The 21,611-nt window shown below is 51.8% G+C and overlaps 2 protein-coding genes across 2 annotated transcripts; one reads left to right on the top strand and one right to left on the bottom strand.

The window, feature by feature from the left end:
* Positions 1 to 1,372: 1,372 nt before the first annotated feature.
* Positions 1,373 to 10,125, top strand: GTF3A (general transcription factor IIIA; the record flags this gene model as incomplete). The annotated part of the gene is made up of 10 exons (XM_084762263.1): positions 1,373 to 1,424; positions 1,477 to 1,820; positions 3,271 to 3,371; positions 5,106 to 5,202; positions 5,715 to 5,803; positions 7,076 to 7,149; positions 7,755 to 7,835; positions 8,403 to 8,632; positions 9,677 to 9,727; positions 9,870 to 10,125. 10 exons carry the CDS (start codon positions 1,373 to 1,375, stop codon positions 10,032 to 10,034), a joined length of 1,284 nt encoding a protein of 427 aa, XP_084618389.1. The 3' UTR covers positions 10,035 to 10,125.
* Positions 10,112 to 17,280, bottom strand: MTIF3 (mitochondrial translational initiation factor 3; the record flags this gene model as incomplete). Its single annotated transcript, XM_084761837.1, has 4 exons — positions 17,147 to 17,280; positions 11,968 to 12,419; positions 11,113 to 11,270; positions 10,112 to 10,330 (listed from the first exon to the last, which is right to left on the bottom strand). The coding sequence occupies exons 2-4, from the start codon at positions 12,416 to 12,418 to the stop codon at positions 10,112 to 10,114; spliced, it is 828 nt and encodes a 275-aa protein (XP_084617963.1). The 5' UTR covers position 12,419; positions 17,147 to 17,280.
* Between the last annotated feature and the right edge of the window lie 4,331 nt (positions 17,281 to 21,611).

Genomic DNA, 21,611 nt, shown 5'->3' with positions numbered 1-21,611 from the left:
AACCCGTGGACTGGCTTATCCAGTCTTCTTGGGATAGACTAATGTAAACGTTTCATCTTTGTGCCAATGGCAAAGGTACGGAGGTGGGTGGGTGGGGGCACAGACAAGTTTTCTTGAGACTTAGGCTGGGAAACCTAAGATTTACAGTGTCAAAGTAGTCGCAAAGTTGGGTTCAGAATCCAGGGATGAAAAGATCTTCAGCCTCTTTTGTGATGAACATGGTCATGGGATAGAAGGCTAGCAAGGGAAATTCACCAGCTAGCACACAGATGCTACAGTTTTATGGGGTTTTGTTTTATTTTGTTTTTTGTTTTCTGGACAGGGTTTCTCTGTGTAGCCCTGGCCATCTTGGAACTCGCTCTGTAGACCAGGCTGGCCTGGAACTCAAGAGATCCCACCTGCCTCTGCCTTCTAAGTGCCACCACCGCTGGGCTAGCTCTGTCTGTGTTAATCTTTAGCTTTGACCCTCATGGCTCACAATCCCCCAGGGACTGAGATGTTTGGGTGGGTCTGGGGAGAGCCTGAGTCCTAACTGGGCCCCATGCTATCTAACCAGGGTCATAGTTAACTAAGAGGAGAGAAAGAAGATTATGCAAAGTCCAGGCTGCTTGAGTGAGACTGAGGTCCTTGGAAAACAACAGCCACAAGGGCAGGACCTCAGAATCTTCTAGAACCTGATCTTCAGAGAGAAGGAGAGAGAGGCAGAGGAGCTGGGAGGGAGGGTCGGACGCTGGGTTGGAAAGTGAGAACAGGGAAGGGGCAACAGGATGAAGTGAGAGACAGCAGCAACACACACACACACACACACACACACACACACGCAAGCGCACAACACGCGTGCAAGCATCAAAGGAAGTCTGCAATCCGGAGGCCTTCCTGCTGCTGTTGCCCGATACCCCTTGAGCCCTCTGGTCAAAATCAAAAATTCCGTGTGGATTAGTTTGACTGGAATAAAGTGCATTCAAAATATCCTTCAGTAAAGATATTCGTGGAGGAAAAAAAAAAGCGTTAAGATTTCCCACAGTTATCTTCATTCAACTAACAGCAAGATCACTTCAGCAGGACGCACACCTTATAAGGAAGGAGGAAATAGCCCCAGCCCTTGAGGACTCGGCGACTTGAGGAAATCAAGACAGCTGGAAACAGCCCCGACGCTTGATGCAAGTGAAAGCTGACAGAACACTAAGCAGCACATCTACTCTCAGAACTACGATCGGTTTAACCGTCCTGGTGAAGGAACAGACAAGCTTGGGATCCATCGCGTCCTGGGGCCGTAAGCTACTTTGAGCTGGCTTCCGGGATCTGTAAGCGGCGTTTCCGGCTTCCCTAAGCAGCGGAAGCGGAGGACGGAGCCCACCTGCCCGTCACACGCATGCGCAGCCAAGCTCCTAGGCCGAGCCTCTCGGGGCATGCGCGTTCGCGGGGTAGGGGGGCGGGACTGCGCTCCCGGAAGCGGGCAGGGGGCGGGGCCGTGAGCCGGGAAGCGTGCAGGGGGCGGGGCCGGGGGCGGGGCCGCGAGCCGGGAAGCTGCAGAGTCGCAGGGCCGGTGCGCCCGGGAATCGCGTCCGCCGTTCCGGGAGCCTCACGTGGCTGCCCGGCCTCGGCCGGGGCGCCGCCGGGTCGCCCTGGAGCCCGGGGTCTCGGTCGCGGAAGCCGTGTCGTCCCTGACCATCGCGGACGCGTTCGTGGCGGCCTGTGCGGGTCCCGCCCCGCCGCGCCCCGCGCTCTCCGGAAGGTTCATCTGCTCCTTCCCCGACTGCTGCGCCAGTTACAACAAAGCCTGGAAGCTAGAGGCGCACCTGTGCAAGCACACGGGGGAGGTAAGGTGGCCGCGCGTGTGCGTGGCGAGCCCGGGCGCGGGCCACGAGCAAGGACGCCGCTCGCGGGCAGCCCCCTGCCCCAGCCATCTTTAGTAGGAGCCCAGACCGCTAGAGAGATCAGCTACCCCTCCCCCCCCCAGACACACCCATCCCCCAGGGGAAAGCATTAGGGTTCGCTGCAAGCAACAAGTGAGCGCCCTTTTAATTGCAGGAGGGCTCGGGTCAGGTATCAAGGCTGGGTTAAGGGTGACCAGGTAAAGCCTTCATGTTTGGCTCTTTCCCCTGGCTCCTCCTCCTTTTTGTTTTATGCACCCTGGTTCCTCTTGTCAGACGCACCCACCCTGCGGGCCCTCATAACATCCTTTGTGACTTTACCCCCTTTTTTCCTAGTCCATTCTGTTCTCACATTTTGGCTTTTTTTTTATTCTTTAGTCCTTGTGTCCGAGTTAGAGCTTGCCTTTCCTTTTAGACCAGAACCCTGTACTTTAATTGGACACTTGCAATTGTATTTATATTGGCCCAGACGCGACGATAATTTGACTAGTACCGACCCTACTCTGGGACTGGTGCCCAACAAGGTTCTTTGACTCTGTGCTGGTCTGTGATTGAGGTCTTGGTACCATGCTCCTGCTCCAGGGTTCCAAATGGAGATTGTGGTTAGGGCTGGCATCAGTGGATCAGTGCCTTTGCACCTTTGAGCTTTTTCTTTTCTCTTTTTCTTTCTTCTTCTTCTTCTTTTTTTTTTTTTTTGTTTTTCCGAGACAGGATTTCTCTGTGTTAGCCTTGGCTGTCCTGGACTCGCGATCCGCCTGCCTCTGTCTCCCGAGTGCTGGGAGTAAAGACATGCGCCACCACCGCCCAGCCTATGAGCCTTTTCTGCTGTGACACATTTTCCCGTATTTGTGCCTGGTATCTGTTAGTACAGACACCCAGCGCATCTGGGATGAGACGCACCTAGTCCTTCCTGTGCCCTGACCTCTCTTCAGTTGCAGTCAGGGAAGCCTGGGCCCTCCCGACAGGAGCAGGTTAACCTCCCCACCAGATGCTGGGTATAACGGAACAAAAGTCTGCTTCCTACAGTGACTTGGGAGAAGATGGGCGTTTTATGGTGTGGAACTTAGGGGCGGCAAAGATGGTCGTGCAGATGCGGCAGGCACCTGAGTGGACACATCCCTGGAGGGAAGTCCGAGGTGTTGCCTGCCACAGATCAGACTTAACAACACAGAGCTGCTGCCATGGCTCATTGAGGGGGGCACGTGTAGCCAGCTCTGAGAACCTTGGTTGGATTCCTAGGACCCACAGGGTAGAAGGAAAGAAAAGACCTGACCCTTGAAAGTTGTCCTCTGACCTCCACGTGTATGCAGTGGTGCAAATGCGCGCCACACACACACACACACACACAGTACATAAATGTGTAAACATTTTCCTCCCTCCCCCTGTCTTTCTGCAGAGGCCGTTTGTTTGTGACTATGAGGGCTGTGGCAAGGCCTTCATCAGAGACTACCATCTGAGCCGACATGTCCTGATTCACACTGGAGAAAAGCCCTTTGTGTGAGTGGGGTGGGTGGGGGGTGGGCAGCGAGGCCTTTGGAGTCGTAGCCATAGCAGGAGGATGGCTGCTTCGTAAGACTAAGAACTAGAGGGCGGGTTGCTGAAACGCATTAGCGGGTAAAACTGCTTGCCACCGAGCTTGACAGCCTGAGTTTGATCCTCAAAAAGTGTCCCTGGCTCAGACTGGCTCTCTCCTGTCACAGGCAGGGGACTTTATGACAAGCAGCGGTTTTGAACTCAGATTATATGAAGTCCGTGTCCCTTACTGTGTTGTGCAATGGCCTCTGCTCCTCTCTTCTTTTTACCTTCCCTGTATGCTTGGCTTTGAGACATGTACCGTGGCACAGCTGTGCTTCGTGCCAACACTGCTCACTGCAGTTCACCAGGACCCTCCTTCCTCCTACCCTCGCCATTTGGTTCCTGCCAGAATTTGGGACCCTGTCTGTGTTTAAATGCCTCTGCTAGTTTTAGAGTCAAGGGTGAAGAGAAATTGAGCACAAGGTGGTTTCCTATCGGGGTTCTTTGTGTCCTGACTGGAAGGTGTTGGGGTGCTCCGGGCACTTTAGGGACCTGGGCTCCAAATTGGTCCCTGTGTGCCATTCTCATCCTGGGCCTTCAACCCGGCGCTGCAGGATGCATGTTGGGTGCCCTGCTGTCTCAAGGAGGGTGAGACGTGTATTGTATGCATTTTAGGTACCGTGAAAGGTTGATAGGATGGCCTGCCCTTAGCCATGAGGCCACTTCTAATGACAGGGGCAGGGGAGGAAGGTCAGGTACGCAGCACCGTTCCGTGTGCTTCGCGACCTCTGAACTGTACCCCCTCGCTGTGCTCCCTAATCTTGTGACCCCTTTTGCCCAGGTGTCTTCCCATGCAGTGAGACTGGGAAAAGGGTCCCGGTTCATTGCCACAAAGTCTCTCAAGGCCAAGATTCTAACACGGGGAACTGGAGTGGCCTGGTGACATCCCAGAGGGCACACGTGGCTCACGGGTCTGTGCCAAGTGTATGTTTTACCTGTAGGGACCATACGGGAGCCAGCCTCTCTTCTTCGTGTACAATACAGTTTATGATGACATTTCTCACAAAAGGAAGGTGATTAAAGTCTAAATTAAAGTAGCTGACCTAAGCAACCGTCAGGGCTCCGAGGCCAGTGTCCACATGTGGCTGACCCACTATACTTTTGCCTGGAGTGGAGTGCAGAGCATCCTGTCGCAGGGCCCATCCAAGCAGAGGCCTTCATGACACGGTTTGGCATGTGGGACTGTCATTTTCACCTGCCTGTCCCCACAACACACACACACACACACACACACACACACACACACACACACGCTGCACCGAGCCACAACCCCAGCATGACATTTTGGAATTTACTAAAACCTATTTTGCAGTGTGCTTTGAGATCATCAGCCTTTGTAAAGTAAGGGCTGTTCACACTTTTTTAAAACAAATCATTGCTATTTTATTATTTTACCTGTGTGGATCTTTTGCCCGCCCTCATGTATGTGTGTGTCTCCTGTGTGCCTGGTGCCTGGTGAAGAGGGCGTCAGATCCCTGGAACTGGATTACAGGTGATCGTGAGCCACCATATAGGTGCTGGGAACTGAACCCCGGCCCTTTGCAAGAGCAGCCAGTGCTCTTCACCGCTGAGCCGCCTCTCCAGCCCCAGATGTTCACACTGTAAGCCTTGTCTTGCCTCAGTGTGTTATGTTGTGGTTCATATCATCTCTTGCAGTTGTTCAGATAACGGCTGTAACCAGAAATTCAACACAAAATCAAACTTGAAGAAGCACATTGAACGCAGACATGAAAATCTACACAGGCAGTATGTAGTAAGTATGGCTTCGTGTGTTCCAACTTCCTGTCTTTACCAAAGTCACATGCTGGCCATGTGACGGCCGGCATTGGCTGTCCTCATCCTGCAGGCTTGTTTTCAGTCAGCTTGGACACAGCCGTGTTCCTGCCGTGTTCCCGTGCCTTCTCCGGCAGAAGCATGTTTGCCTTTCTGAACATCGAGGCTCTTCAAGCTTCTGGAGATGAGGAATTTTCACAGGGACTCAGTGGTGAAAGCTTATATCCCTGGGACATGTAGATCGCAAGAGACTAGTGTTTAGGTGCATGTGTCTGTCACCACGTACATGCTTGGTGCCTGTGGAGGCAGAAGAAGAGGGTGTCGGGTCCTCTGGAACCGGAGTTAGAGATGGTTGTGACCCACCACGTGGGTGCTGGGATCCGAACACGGGTCCCCTGCAAGAGAAGCGAGTGTGCTTCACCACTGAGCTATCTCTCCAGGCCAGGATTTGATTTGCTGCCTTTTCTGAACAGTGCATTATGCTTTTAACAGTGCAATTTTGAAGGTTGCAAGAAGGCCTTTAAGAAACACCAGCAGCTGAAAGCCCACCAGTGCCAGCACACCAGCGAGCCGCTTTTCAGGTCTGTGTTTTGCCTACACGCTGGAATTCAGCGGAGATTGGGGTCCTGAGCAAGCCTGGGGTGTGTGCCCGTGGGGGCTGAAAAGTGCTCTGGTCTACTTGTTTCTCTATAAACCATTTTGCATGTGTGGGGAACAGCTTGTAGTCCAGCCTAAGCTTGAAGGGAAGGTGAGGAACTACCTGCCTGTTCTGGTTTTTTTGTTTGTGTTTTTGAGATAGGGTTTCTCTTTGTGTAGCCCTGGCTGTCCTGGACTCACTTTGTAGACCAGGATAGCCTTGAACTCCCAGTGATCCGCCTGCCTCTGCCTCGGGAGTGCTGGGATTACAGGCGTGCTCCACCACGCCTCATGCCTGTTCAGTTTTAGAGCGTGCCATTTCAAAAGCTTTTCTTACTATAGAACTTAAGTAACTGGGTCCTGCCTGCACTGAGGGGCTCCTGAGTAGCAGAGGTGGTGGGCGGGGTGTTGGGGTGCCTGCATGCCTGGGCGGGGTCTCCCTGCACAGTTTGGGCTGGTGGGCCTTGCCCCTGCCTCCCACAGGCTGCCTTTTACCCTGGTGCTCCTGCTGTGACACTGTGGTCTCACCCGCAGGCTTGTGGCCTGTAGGTGCTGACGGTGGCTGGGGCTCTGCACCCAGGGACATTTCTCATTGGTGCTGAGCATACAGCACACCATGTTTCCTGTCCCCCGAAGCCCCTCCACCTGCTACTTCCTTTTCCTCTTCCTTCCCTCCCTCGTTGCTTCCCTCTTCTGTTTTCTTGAGACACAGTCTTGCTACATAGCTCAGGCTAGCCCCTGCTCTTCAGTGCTGGGATGACAGGCATGTGCCACCATGTCCAGCAACAGAAGCCATCTGTGGTGTTTTTCTGGTGCTGGTCCCCACTGAGCTGCACCCCAGCCCCGTGCTGTGTTCTCAGCTGAGTGTGCAGCATACTGGCCGCACCAGACTACAGCTGGGGGTGGTCCAGGGTTTACCTAAACTAAGTTGGCCAGCCTCTTGAAGTCATTTCTGTAGCCACAAGTCAGGATATTTTCAGAATTCAGAGAATGTTTATTTTGATGACATAAACAAAGGAGGTGACTTTTCCTCAAAGTAGCTTGTTTTGCTCCAGAGCTGGCCAAGTCACTTGTGTTTGTTTTTAGGACTACACTGAATCTTTGCTTTGGTGACAGGTTTGGTGTGGGAAGAGATGGGCTTTGGTGTGGGAAAGACAGGATTCCAGCAGGATTCTCCGAGGAAAGGACTGGCTAATGCTTGGCATGCTCTTTCCCAGGTGTACCCACGAAGGATGTGGCAAGCACTTTGCCTCCCCCAGCCGGCTGAAACGCCATGCGAAGGTTCACGAAGGTACGTAAGACGGGCACTGTGCCGGCACCGAGGGTACATAGGATGGGCGCTGTGCCAACACCAGGGAGGAGCACAGCACCAGCACGGTGTGCTTGCATCTGTTCATGGTCACACTGCGTGTGGCGAGAGTCACCATCCTGTTACTGTCTAAAGAGGCATGACGTCGTGTGTTCTGCCGCTGCCAGTGATGGCCTAAGCTCCTGGCTGTGCTTCGAGTTGATGAATAACTCCTGTGTACACCACTCTAATGTGTAAGGGGTTCAGAGCAGTGAGCCCCTGAGACCCACCTCCATTGCATCCAGCAGAGTGGTTTGTTCGTTTGTTCATTCATTCATTTGGTTTTTCAAGACAAGGTTTCTCTGTGTAGCCCTGGCTGTCCTAGACTCACTTTGTAAACCAGGCTGGCTTTGAACTCACAGATATCTGCCTGCCTCTGCCTCCCAAGTGCTGGGACTAAAGGCGTGTGTCATCACACCTGGCTATCAGAGCTGCGCATTTTTGGGAGGAGACTACTGCATGGGCACGTGGTCTTTTTGGCTGTCATCAGGGTTTTCCCTGGGTATTCAAAACAGCCACTGGATAACTTTTTTTCCTTTTTTGAACAGGCTATCTATGTCAAAGGGGATGCTCTTTTGTGGGGAAAACATGGACGGAGCTTTTGAAACACACGAGAGAAGCCCATAAAGGTAAGGCGGCCAGAGCTGTGGACGAGCTGACAGCGTGTTTGGAAAGGGAGAGGTGCACGCTTGTCCATAAAGGATGGGGCTCTGCATCTGTGTGGTGCTGGCTTCCTGGGGGTTCTGCACCTGTGTGTGGTGCTGGCTTCCTGGGGGCTCTGGCTTCCTGGGGGTTCTGCACCTGTGTGCGGTGCTGGCTTCTGAGAGTTCTGCACCTGTGTGTGGTGCTGGCTTCCTGGGGGTTCTGCACCTGTGTGGTGCTGGCTTCCTGGGTTGCCAAGTGTGAGCAAGGACTGCGGGTCTCGGAGATGGTGCTGCTATGTTTGGCCTTTGTGAGGCTCAACTCTGTAGGACCGGGAAATGCTGCTCTGTGTCGGGGGCAAGGGCGGATGCCTCGGAGGCATCCATTTCCTGTGCCTGGTCAACCATGCCAAGGACATGCTCCTTGACAAGTGAGGAGTCAGGGAATGTGGGAGCCATGTGCGAACTTAGTGACTCAAAGCCAACATGGCAGTGAGACAGGGGTTCAAGTCCTTGGTTTGTATGTTGTTTCATTTACGTGTGTCTCCCTACCAGAGCAAGTAGCCTGCACGGTGTGCCAGAAGACATTCAAGCGCAGAGATTACCTTAAGCAGCACATGAAGACTCACGCTCCACAGAGGGACGTGTACCGCTGTCCACGGGAGGGCTGCGGGAGGAGCTACACTACCGTGTTCAACCTGCAGAGCCACATCCTCTCCTTCCACGAGGAGCAGCGCCCATTTGCGTGTGAGCACCCCGGCTGTGGCAAAACGTTTGCAATGAAAGTGAGTGTCCCCTGTCCAGCCTGCAGAACCCCAGGTCCCCCATTCGGACCCAGCGGGGCCAGGACCCTGGGGTTGGGAGGGTAAAGGGGCCAGTTTTAACAAGCACTCTAGGGCAGTGTTTCTCAGCCTCTCATGCTGGGATCCAACAGCAGTTCCTCATGTGCGGACCCCAGGCATAAAATTATTCTGTTGCTGGTTTATAACTGATTTTTTCTACTGTTAGGAACCATAACTATCTGATATGCAGGGTATCTGGTGTATGACCCTGAGGGGCTGAGACCCACAGGCCGAGACCCACAGCTCCAGGGTTCCCAGCTGTGCTGGGTGGGAGAGCCTGGCCCTTCACTTCTGCTTGCTTAGCTGCTATCACTGTGAGCCTCTCAGCCGTCTCCTGGGGCCTGGGAAAGGAGGCGGGCAGCACAGATGGGCAAGCTCTGGGCTGTGGGGTCTTGGCTTGACTCACAGGGTCAGGGGGGAGCACTGTTCCTGGTGGGGGACTCTACAGTCTGCCTCAGCCTAGCTGGTGTCTAAAGAGCTCTTCCTGTGGAATATAGACACCCAGCCCACTCCACGCCGCAGGTGCTATGGTCACCCAGCAGCGTTTGGGAACTCAACTGAGATAGGTTCAGTTAAGCAAGCATAAACGCAGGCGCTCCGTCAGAGCGGGTGTCAGAGCGGGTGTCAGAGCGGGCGTTCCCTTCTCAGGGAAGGTCTGAGTCAGGAGACTGGGGTGGAAGATGTCAGCGTCACTGAAGGAGCTGCGGATCCCCGGCTCTGCTCGGGTGTTGGGGAGAAGTCAGATTCACTCACAAAGGCAGCTGGAAGTTTATTGCACCATCGCACCACATTTTAGCAGTACAGACTCCAAGAGTTTTCAAGTTTTTAAAAAAGAATTACCAGAACCAGAGTACAGGTGGCTGCAAGGTGCCATGTGAGTTCTGGGAACTGAACCCATGTTGTCCGCAGCACGCCTCAAGCCACTGAGCTGCCTCTCGGTCCCATAGCAAGGGCCTCTAAAGCAGCCTTCTTTCCCATGCCCTGCAGCAGAGCCTCTGGAGGCACAGCGTCGTGCACAACCCTGACAGGAAGCTCAAGGTGAGTGGCAGCTGCTGGGCCAGCACTCAGCTGTGAGGTGGGCTGGGCACCTGTCGTCCCCCCCCCCCTCGCCACCGTCCTGTCCAATGGATGTGAGACAGGTGATTGTGATGTGAACTGTCTGTTTTCCTTATTCCCAAAGGTACCACCACCTCGGGAGAGACGGAGCCTGGCCTCTCGCCTCAGTGGGTACCTCCCTCCTAAAAGGAAACATGCACCAGAGTCCTCCTTGCCTAATGGCACAGAGTCCAACAGCGGCCTGGAAGACAAGAGGCTCCCGCCAGGGGCATTGCCTGCCCTCTGCTAGGCGCCACTGGCCGCGTGAAGGACTCCAGAGTGGCCAGCGGACGCTTCTGCGGAAGCCAGGACTTCTTTTTATTAAAATCACTGAGACTGACCATCCGACTCACTGCTGTTTCTGTTGTCTTTGCTCAAAGTGTCTCTTGCCTGGCTCTCTTGAGATTCCCGGAACGCCTTCTCTTCTTTCTTGCTCAGATGACGAAAAACACACATGGAGGCAGTCCCTCCTCTAATGGCTTTCGGCCTGCTGGAGAAGGTTGCTACTCCAGGCATAGTCTGCAGAATCTGGTTAAATATCTCATCCTACAAAGGACAACAGGGCAAGACTGAACTCAGTGTCTCCAGTGCTGTGGGGAAACTGAGCAAGCACATGACAGCACCCTGGAGCTGCTGTGACAGGCTGCTCAGTTCCCACGTCTTCCCTTGTGACTGACATCCACACGTCACGTGCTCAACCAACACTGTCACAGCACTAAGCGGCTACAGTTAGCCCACTCACACTTCCTCAAATCAAACACTGGGGTTGGGGCTTGGCCAAGTGCCTGCCTTCTGAGGGACGGAGGGAGGCAGACCCCACCTGGACACCCAGAAGTGTGTAGCAGCTGAGCTGTGCCCTGCACACCTGAGCTGAGACACCCTGCGCCAGTGCTGCCTCTGGGGGTGACGGAGTGAGCTAGGCCTAAAAGCCAAACCCTGTGCAAACTCCAGGGGTTCTAGGCCAGTAACGTTCTCCAGAGAATCCTAGTCTTTAAAATAAGTAATTTATAGCTTTTATATTACAAAAGTTTTAAATATGTATGCCTGCACTTACGTTTGTGCACACGTGTGCAGTGCCAGTAGGGTCCTCTGGAGCTGGAGTTTAGACTGTTTTGTGAGCTGCTGTGTGGGTGCTGGGAACTGAACCTGGGTACTCACTGCTCTAACCACTGAACTATCTCTAGCCCCTAGAACAGTTCACATGGAAAACACACAGTAAACATGCACTTTGACACTAGGAAGCCGGTGCCATACTGGGTGGCAGAATTACTAATCCCTTTCTGCCTGTAGCCGGTGCAGTTGCTCTGCAGGTGCCCACGCCCACTTACCAGCTCATTCCCTGGCTGCTCTGCATCTTTCCCCCTCTTTACTGTGACTTGGACGTGGTATTTTCTCTCGATCCACTGCTGGATCTGTTTGCTCTTTGTGTCTAAGTCATGCTGCCCGATGTTTGAAGAGAGAATGAGTTCCTTCGTCACCGCTGGTCCTGGTTGGGAACAGTGAGGTTTAGTGCCGGGCCTGCCTGCTTACTATACTTTGACCTCACCTTCCACCCCACGGTAAGACCTCAGGCCCGTCAGGCATGGCAGCCCTCATCTCACTGTCCGCTGCTTTAAATAGGGAGACCAGCATAAAGATTATCCTGGTAAAACTGCCTCTTACGTAGCTTCCCTTTCTCTCTCTTCTCCTGAGAGTTGGGCGTGTCCTATTCTGTCAAATCTCTGATTTGTCACCTTGTCTGCCATGCAATCAGACATCACTTTCCAACATGGGTGCTTCTTCTACAAACTAACTTTACCTTCATTGTTTGGGATTAAAGGCATGTACCACTGTGCCTGGATCTAAGCTTTTCTTTTCGTTCTTTCTTTTTTCTTCTTTTGGTTTTTTGAGACAGGGTTTCTCTGTGTAGACTTGGCTGTCCTGGGCTCTGTACACCAGGCTGTCTTTGAACTCAGCCATGTTCTGAATTAAACTTCCTCTACACAATCTTCCTAATGCTGTGACCCTTTAGTACAGTGCTTTATATTATGGTAACCCCCGACCATAAGATTATTTCGTTGCTACATCTTAACTGTAATTTTTCTACTGTTTTGAATCCTAATGTAACTATCTGATATGCAGCCCCCCTGAAAGAGTCATCTGCCCCCATGAAGGATTCAAGGCATGAATAGCAAAGCACCTACCAGTTTTCGGTTTGGCCTTTTCCTGTTCGCGGAGCCTTAGCCGCTCCTGGTGGATCTGCGCTCCGGTCATGAGCTGGTACTCGGGTGGCTCAGAGCTGGCGTTCCTCTGCACCAGCCTCAGGTCCTGCTTGTCCATGAGTCTGATGACATCGGCTCGGTGCATCATTCCCAGGTCGCTGCCCTTCTCATCCAGGACGCGGATGACTCGCTCGCTAATCTTCCTCCCAGTGTTAGTGAAAGCATCCTTCCTTTTCTGTTTCCTCTCACCGTGGGTGTTGCCAACAGTACTAAAACCCTTTGCAGAAATCAGGTACAGCAGCTTCGGGGTGGAGGCAGTCAGGCACGGCTGTGCCAGGTCTGGCTGCACAGTGGGTTTTCCGAAGCATCTGCTGACTAAGGCACTGTCCGCCTTTATGGCTTGGAACATCAGCTTCTTCAGAAGAAGGGCCATCCTGACAAAGCAGTGGGGACAGTTTATTACTGCTCCGTCATTGGTGCTGATGGTCTGCTACAGTGGTAGAGTACGGCACATGGACCACCAGATCACCTGCAGGAAGGCAACACCAAGACATGGGCTCTCTCTCGGCTGGCACGGTCCCTAGCATGGGTGATGAGCAGACTGAGCAGCGTGGCGTGGTACTTCCATCTCTACAAAAGCTAAGTTCATCTGGGGGTTCAATTATGAAAATGTTGTAGAAATGCTGTTTCAGGTGCTGCCGAGAGGGCCCAGAGGCTGAGAGCCCTCTGCTCTTCCAGAGGACCAGGGTTCGATTCCTAGGACCAACATGGTGTCGATAAGTCCAACAGTAATGCTAATTCCAGGGGATCCGACACCCTTCTCTGGCCTCTGAGGGGACTGCATGTATGTGGTGCACAGATATACATGTGGTAAAGTACTTGTAAAATATAGGAAATACAAAAAAATTTTTTTAATTAAATTAAAAAATGCTTCTTAGGGCTGGAGGGATGGCTCAGAGGTTACTGGCTGCTCTACCAGAGGTCCTGAGTTCAATTCCCAGCAACCACATGGTGGCTCACAACCATCTGTAATGGGATCTGATCCTCTCTTCTGGCCTGCAGGTGTACATGTAGGCAGAACACTGTATACATAATAATAAATAAATCTTTAAAAATTAAAAAATAAACAAATAAATAAATAAAGTAAAAAATGCTTCTTAGCTGGGCATGGTGGTACATGCCTTAATCCCAGCACTCAGGGAGGTACAGGCAAGAGGATTTCTGTGAGTTCGAGGCCAGCCTAGTATACGAAGTGAGTCCAGGACAGCCAAGGCTACACAGAGAAACCCTCTCTACAAAACCAAAACCAAAACACTTCTTTACCAAATTAAAAAGTGTTTCCTTCACTTCCCATTGCGATCTTTGTACACGCCTTTAATCCTAGCATTCCAGGAGGGAGGGATCTCTGTGAGTTCCAGGCTAGCCTGGTCTATACAGTGAGACTCAGAAAAGAAAAATCACCAATTCCTAATTCTTACTTATGACTGAGAATTCCTTACAGGGGCCTGTGGATGTGGCTCAGTATCAGAGCATTTGCCTGGCATGTGGTTTATCCTCAGCACAGAGATATAACAGTCCTGGAAAACCTGTGTAGCAGAAGTGCAGCGAGCAGTGCGTGCTGTCCTCCAGCCACAATCACCTTTGACAGGCACAAGTGGACACCAGGCCATCAACAAACACCGAGGTGCCCGCTTGTCCATGTTTCTTTTCTCGTGATTACAGCCCAGTCCTGCCCGACTGTCCTGTATCAGCACAGCCCAGTTTGCCTGACTGTCCTGTATCGCACAGCCCAGGCTGCCCAACCGTCCTGTATCAGCGCAGCCCAGGCTGCCTGACCATCCTGTATCAGCATAGCCCAGGCTGCCTGACCATCCTGTATCAGCACAGCCCAGGCTGCCTGACCACCTGTATCAGCATAGCCCAGGCTGCCTGACCATCCTGTATCAGCATAGCCCAGGCTGCCTGACCATCCTGTATCAGCATAGCCCAGGCTGCCTGACCATCCTGTATCAGCATAGCCCAGGCTGCCTGACCATCCTGTATCAGCACAGCCCAGGCTGCCTGACCATCCTGTATCAGCATAGCCCAGGCTGCCTGACCATCCTGTATCAGCACAGCCCAGGCTGCCTGACCATCCTGTATCAGCGCAGCCCAGGCTGCCTGACCATCCTGTATCAGATACTTCATCTCCAGGGCGTTTGGTGACCGTATCTCATTTACAGTTCGGCGGTGTGAAGGGTTCCCTCCAGCCAGCTGTATAACTTAAGCATTAAGGAAAATGGTAGTAATCCCCTTCAAAACACTGAATATGCAAATATCTATTAGGGCGCTAACTGGCAATATCACACCCAGCTATTGGCAATTCAACAGAAAGACTGAGCATTTATTCTGCCCTTTTAGGAAAAACTGTGCCCATCTATGTTGATAAGGACAATCTCTTCTTCCAGGCATGGAGCTAATAATGGAAATAATATATCACCATTTTGCCGCCAATGAAAATGGCTCATTTAGGCAAAAACCAAACACCTTCTAGTGTAAGGCCAATGCCAGGCGGTCACCCACACACTGCCTCCAGATTAAATACAGCACTCTGCTGAAGAGGAAGCTGGCCGTCAGCATCGTGACCAAGGGTCAGGGCAGCACTGCCACCAGTGGGGCAATGTGACACACGAGGCATGTCTCCTACTGCAAGCCTGCTGCAAACACCAGTGCTTTCTGGAACACAGTATTGCCCCGAGGTAACCCGGCCCACCTCTCCAGCAAGCTTCTAGAACAAGGCTGGATCCAGAGAGGAGTGAACTGGAGGACACTTCAGGGAGGCGTTCTCACAGCCCCAAGAAGACGGGCCTGGGGAGGATGGACAGGGAATGGTAGGCTATTTTTAAATATATAAGGAAATTACAAAATGTAACGTGTTTGAGAAAATCCTCTGAGGAGACTCACTGGGGAAACAGGAATTCGGATTAGGTATTTGGAACTAGCATAGGTGCCGCCGTCAGTGTTCTCAGTGTGGAAATAAGACTGTCAGGAAACACACTCCACCTGCCACGCTGCAAGGGCTCAGCAGGAAACAGAAGTTAGACAGCTCGAAGATGGCGGCATTTCCCGAATCTGGCTCCGTGGGTGTCAGTCCTTCACCTCGCCAGCCTTTGTTAAAATTATCTTTGTAACTAAAGTGTAAAGAAAACACACAAGAACTGTTGGCCAAGAAGCAGCAGCGGCTTGTGGTCATGTCAGCGCCACTGCTCCTGCCTGCGTGGCCACGGGTCCTCTTACTGAACGGACATGCTGGATTTCTGCATTGTCCAGGCCACGGAGTCATGGGGGAAGAGGGAGCCTCAGCAGGGAAAATGCTTCCCCTAGATCGGCCTGTGGGGCAGCTTCCTGTAGGAGGGGCCAACCCACTGTGGGCGGTGCCATTCCTGGGCCTGTGCTCCTGGGTGCTCTAAGCAGCAGGCTGAGCAGCCATGGGGGACCAGCCAGTGGCCAATGCTCCTCTGTGGTCCTGCCCAGACTTCCCTCACTGATGAACTATGATTTGGACCCGCAAGCCAAATAAATCCTTTCCTCTCCTAGCAGTCTTTGTTTTTTGGTAATGTTGTTTTCTCACAACAAAAGAAAGTAAACTGGGCCACTTGTGGTGGTGCACACTTGATAGGATTTGCTGAAGGAGGCAGAGGCAGGAGGATCATGAGTTCGAGGCCAGCCTGGGCTACATGGTGGCTCCCCTCAGGACTTTGCACTGCACTCTGCAGAAGTCTAATTTACAGTCAACAAGCACCTGAGCTGCTCAGGTTTGGGAATCTATGTATAAAACAGGCACACAGGTCCTTATGCCGAAAAGAGTGGCTGCGGGGCTGTGGACCCTGTGATGGTTGCACTGTGTTCTGGTCCACTGTGCTTCATGGGGTAGAGACGAGGAGTTTGCAAACACACAACTTAATGCGTCTTAGTATCCACTCTGTTTCTTTTTTTCTGAGACAAGTTTCTCTATGTAGCCCTGGCTGTCCTGGAACTGGCTCTATAGACAAGACTGGCCTCGAACTCAGAGATCCACCTGCTGGGATCGAAGGCACGTGCCCCCACCGCCCAGCAGCACCCAGCTTTTTAAACTGGGGCAGTGTAACTAAATGTGGCGGCTGACAGAAAACGGCATTGGAATGAGCAAGAACCAAAAAAATGAATTCACAAACGTGCATAACAGACTGCATCCTTGCAGCTTGCAGCTCCACTGCAGCCAACCATGATGAATTTGCCTGATCCTCATCAAACCCCACAACATGCTCGCGTTGCACCTGCTCTGCTGTCAGAGCCCAAAGAGCCAGCAAAAGCCAACCGAAACACCTCAGTTCAGATCCAAGTCTACGGGAGAAGAGGAACTGCGATGTTTTTATGGCTCACACAGTCTTCTCTGCTCTTACAACTTTGAATACTTTCCTGCTGCCACTCTTCAGCAGGAACCAAATGAGTGTATCTCTGAGCTGTAATGTACTATGATGTTTCGTTTTTAAAATTGCTATTTGAGGGCTGGAGAGATGGCTCAGAGGTTAAGAGCAGCGGCTGTTCTTCTCAAGGTCCTGAGTTCAATTCCCAGCAACCACATGGTGGCTCACAACCATCTATGATGAGATCTGGTGCTCTTCGGTGTGCAGAGTACATGCAGGCTTAACACCATATACATAATACGTAAATATTTTTTAAAATTGTTATTTGAAGCCGGGCGTGGTGGCACACGCCTTTAACTCCAGCTCTCGGGAGGCAGAGGTAGGCGGATGGCTGTTTGAGGACAGCCAAGGCTACATGGAGAAACCCTGTCTTGAAAAGCCAAAAAAAGAAAGAAAAGAAAAAATTGCTATTTGAAGTCCTGTGTGGTGGCTCACGACTTTAATCCCAGCACTCGGGAGGCAGAGGCAAGCGGATCTCTGTGAGTTCGAGGCCAGCCTCACAGGGCGGGTCTCTAGGGGTCGGCAGTGGCCACGCCCACACCTCCAGCCCCACCATCCGCAGAAACTGCGCGTACGCGGCGAAGACGACTGGGATTGTATGGCGTGGGCTCTCGGGAGCTCGACCGAAGCCCGGTGCCGCCGTCCCTGTCCGTCGAGGGCTCTCTGCACGGGCCGCCCCCAGAACACGTCCTCCCGTCTCAGTCCCGAGCACTCACCTTGGCGCTTCCTGGTCCGCGGTGGGCGAGCAGGAAGACCTGGCGGATCCGTACACGGGCTCCGCCGAAGAGCCGCGTCGGCTTCCGTAGCAGGCGGAACTTCCGGAGCCCTTAAAGGGAAGGCGCAGCAAGGCGCCCGGTTTCCGCTAGTGAAATAAAGTCCTCCGACGGGGCCGGAAAAAAAGTGCAGGGGGCCTGAGGAAGAAACTGAGCAAATTTCATACTCCCCTGCCTTTCGCTGCTGTAAAGGCGAAGTGAACGTCAAAATGTGGAGGGACAGTCAGTGCATCGCTCCCGCCAGTTACTTTAACATGAATAATAATAAAAACATAAAGTGCCTTCTACACTGTTGGATACACATGCCCCTGCGGATGAGCAGATCTGGCCAGCCATGCTCTGGGCAGCAAGGTGCAAGCCTCCCCCAACCGTTTGACGGCCTTGCCCCGAGCCAGGCGGGAGGGCAGTCAGAAACTGCTGGGTGTTGCACTTGCGTGTTTGCAGGCTGCTAACTGCCCCCCTGCCTTGGCGTTAAGTCCTGGCTTTTCTCTGGTCCTCAACAGGAATTCCTTAGTGGAGCCATCACTTGTGGAAGTACTTAATGTTCCTTCTAGGAAGAGAAACCATAGCATTTCTAGACCACTGAAACATTGGTCTTCTTTTATTCTCCCCGGTAACTTGATCAGGGTAACTATACTATTGCTCTTGCCTTAGAATAACATCCCTTTATTGCAAACGAGCAGCCTAGGTCAGCCTTGGATGGCTTCTTCAGACCCGCAGCCCAGCCTTCCTTTCCTCGTCAGACCACATCAGATCACAGCCTCTGGCACACGAGCCTTGCGAAATGGCCAAACCTGAAGCGATTCTGTGTGATCCGAAGGCCACGGCTGGGCTCCGCGTATCAGCCATTTCCAAGTGAAATGAAGAACTAGAGATGCTTTTGATTCTGCCAGAATTAGTCCCCAATGGGAAGACAGGGGCATAGTTGTGGGGATAAAGTGTGGCACTCACGCCCTGCGTCGAGAGGTCCACAAGGGCTGTAAGTGCCCACATTTGCAGTAACATTTACGTAAGCACCAGAGTTCTTACTTAACTTACCAAGTTAATTAAATCCTCAAGACACCCTTATGGGTACACTGCTAACATTACCCATTGCATACACGAAGGGCCTGGAATGTGAAGAAGTTACATGACTTGTCCCGTCATCACACGATTAGCAGAATCAAGAATGTGAAAAGAAGGCTGGAGGGACAGCTCAGTGGTTAGGGACTGTTGCTCTTTCAGAGGTATTAAGTTCTGTTCCCAGTACCCACAACTGCCTGCAACTCCAGTTCTAAGGACCACAGTGCTCTCGTACTACCTGGGAGCCACTTGCATGCATGTGGTGTACATATAGACACGTAGGCACATATACATAAATAAAAATAACTTTAAAAATATACATAGATACACACACATATATATTTGGTTTTTAGAGACAGGGTTTCTCTGTGTAACCTTGGCTGTCCTGGACTCCCTTTGTACACCAGGCTGGCCATGAACTCACAGAGATACACCTGCCTCTGCCTCCCCGAATGCTGGAATTACAGGCATGTACCACCATACCTGGATATATATTTTTTGTTTTGTTTTTCAAGACAGGGTTTCTCTGTGTAGCCTTGGCTGTCCTGGACTAACTTTGTAGACCAGGCTGGCCTCAAACTCACAGCGATCCGCCTGCCACTGCTTCCCGAATGCTGGGATTTAAAAATAAAAATTTAAAGGGAGAAAAAAGTATTAAGAGGACTGGGGAAATAGTTCAGTGACAGACTGATTTTGTTTTAATTATTTCTTATTTAGGGTGTAGGGCCTACTACTTGCTAGACAAGTACTCTAACACTGAGTTAAATCCTCAACCCCAGAGCAGACTTGGATTCTATTCCCCAGGACTGAAAAAGAAAAGAAAGGAAAAAGAGAAAGAGAAAAGGGGGAAATGACCCAAGCAGTCTGGTGCCACCTCCCTCCATGGTGCTTGTGTCATTCCACCAAAGCAGTGACTGAAGAAGAGATGCTGAAGGAAACGGAAGCATTTAATACACAAACAAAGGGTTTACAGCTTGATAAGATTATGGTTTAGTCAGGTGTGGTGGGCACACGCCTTTCATCCCAGCACTTGGGGAGGCAGACGCAGGAGGCTCTCTGTGAGTTCGAGGCCACCCTGGTCTACAAATTGAGTCCCAAGACAGCCAAGGCTACACAGAGAAACCCTGACTTGAAAAACACACACAAAACCCACACAAAAACAAACAGATGAAAAACAAAACAAAATATATACACAATACAGCCCAAACACACAGTGACTGAAATTAGACACAGTGTCTCATGTCCCTTTGACATAGTTCAGGTGACACTCTATAAGATGCTCGTGGTACATCAGAGGCACCCGTGCGCCCGTGGGTGGCGTCAGCTGCTGGCTTCCAGCAGACCTTCATACAGCACCAAGTAAAGTCTGAGTAAGCGTCACTTCACAAACAGACATCTCATGCACGCGTTGGAGGTAACCGAGAGACATGGCTTCTACAATACTGTGGCTAAGACAGCTGTCCTGGAAGGAAGAAGGGGTCCGGCTAGATGTCCCCAAATCGTCTTAGGTCCAGCATCTTTGTTTGACGCTGGTCTGCTCAGCCTCACACCTGCCTCTGGCAGAGGAAACAGAGGAGACTCAGCTGGATGTCCTGGCTCAGTGGTACTTCAGAGAGCAGCAGAGCAGACGCCTGGGTGCTGAGAGCATCCCCGGGTGATGCTGCAGGCCTCTTGTTTCTGAATGAGCAGAGTTCTGACGCAAACATGCAGCCCAAGCCGTGCTTCACACTCACGTCACCACCGTTTGTGACAGTGAGACCCTCAAGTGACGGAAGCTAAACAGAGAAATAAGTACAGGAGTGTTGCAGAGTCTTCAGAATTTTACATTAGTAAAATCCTTGTTTGTCACTCATTTACACATGGGTTTAAACTAATAATAATGCCTGAGGAACATTATAGTTTGATGGCTGGGCAGGAGCCCCTTGGACCCTCCTGTCTCTGCCTCCTCAGCACCAGAATTACAAGAGTGTACCACCACAGCCATCTTCGTACATGGATGCCGGGAATCGAACTCGGGTCCTCCTGCTCACACAGCAGACACTGGGCTACGTCATCAGACTCAACGTCCGCCATTTTTAAAACTGGCAAAGCTGGTCATTCTCACTGCCCACATATCACGCCGTACAGAAGGAAGAACATGGAAACTCACAAGACATCCCGTGATCTCTACTGGGGAGGCCATGGGTAAACACAGGCAAGATACCGCCCAGCATTTACAGATCGCAGGTGACACAGCGCCGCTTTCAAATGCCCCATGAGACCTTTGGTTCCTCTCGACTTAAAGAAGATAGGTCTGCTAGTGAGGACATCCGTGACGGCAGAGTTGGACTGCCGCTCTCCCGGAGGCAGATAGAACTAGAGGTCCATTACCCTCCTTTGACGAGTTCCTGGAGCGTGGAGTTTTACATGCGTGCTGTTCAGAGAAGACTGTCCTCTGTCCACTGGCATCATTGTTTAGCTCCCCCCCCCAAACTGCTAAGTCCCCCCGAAAAGATTTTAAAGACTGCTTTGTTGGCAACCCTATGCATCCTGCCAACATGGAAGTGAAAACTGCGTTTTTCTCCTTTCTTTCTTCTTCTTCTTCCTCTTTGCAACAGTAAATCTGCCGATTTTACAGTCAGCTGAACAGCAATAGATTGGTTTGTGTAAAGTCTGCGCTCACAAAGGAAACGTGGATTTCAGTAGCTTGAATGCCCGAGTCTGCCACGTGATCCTTGATGGGTAGGGTTTGCTCTAGAAGGGGACAAACAGGCCACTGTCACCTGCTTCTGGGCCCAGGTGCTGACCTCTTGGGCAACAAGGGGCCTCCAGGCAGGGTGGCAGCAAGGCTGGGCCTTTGTGTGGTACAGAGAGCCGGGAGCCAGTTTTCTCCAGCGGCCTCAGGAACCAGAGAAAAGGGGGGGTGAAGGTCACCTCCAGGGTCACGGTGGGTTAAATTTAGTTAACATCAGAGGTTATAGCTTCTAACAAGGGCTTCAAGAAAACTTACTGGAAGGCACAATTTGTTCCTTCTTTGTCCATCATTTTTCCCCTCCTGACTCTATTGAAAGTAACAGCTTAACAAAGTTGTTTTTTTTTTTTCCACTTGCTGGGGGGTTTTATCCACTGGAGAATAAAGGGCCGTGTTCCTAAAAAGAGACGCAGGTGGAAGGCTCTATAAAACATCCATGATTTTCAAATCGCGAGCTTTAAAATAGGCTCCCTGCGTGGCTAAGTCAAAAAATAACCTTGGAGGGATGTTGAAGGAAGTCCTCATTAGACAGCAGGGAAGGCGGTGTCGGCCGCAGATGCTCCATCTTCCAGGGGGAGTTTCTGTGTCTTTATCTTGGGACAGAATTTCTAGCCA

This window comes from Acomys minous (assembly GCF_964271855.1).
Source record: "Acomys minous genome assembly, chromosome: 16".
NCBI lineage: Eukaryota > Metazoa > Chordata > Mammalia > Rodentia > Muridae > Acomys > Acomys minous.
This window is presented reverse-complemented; position numbering and strand designations above follow the sequence as displayed.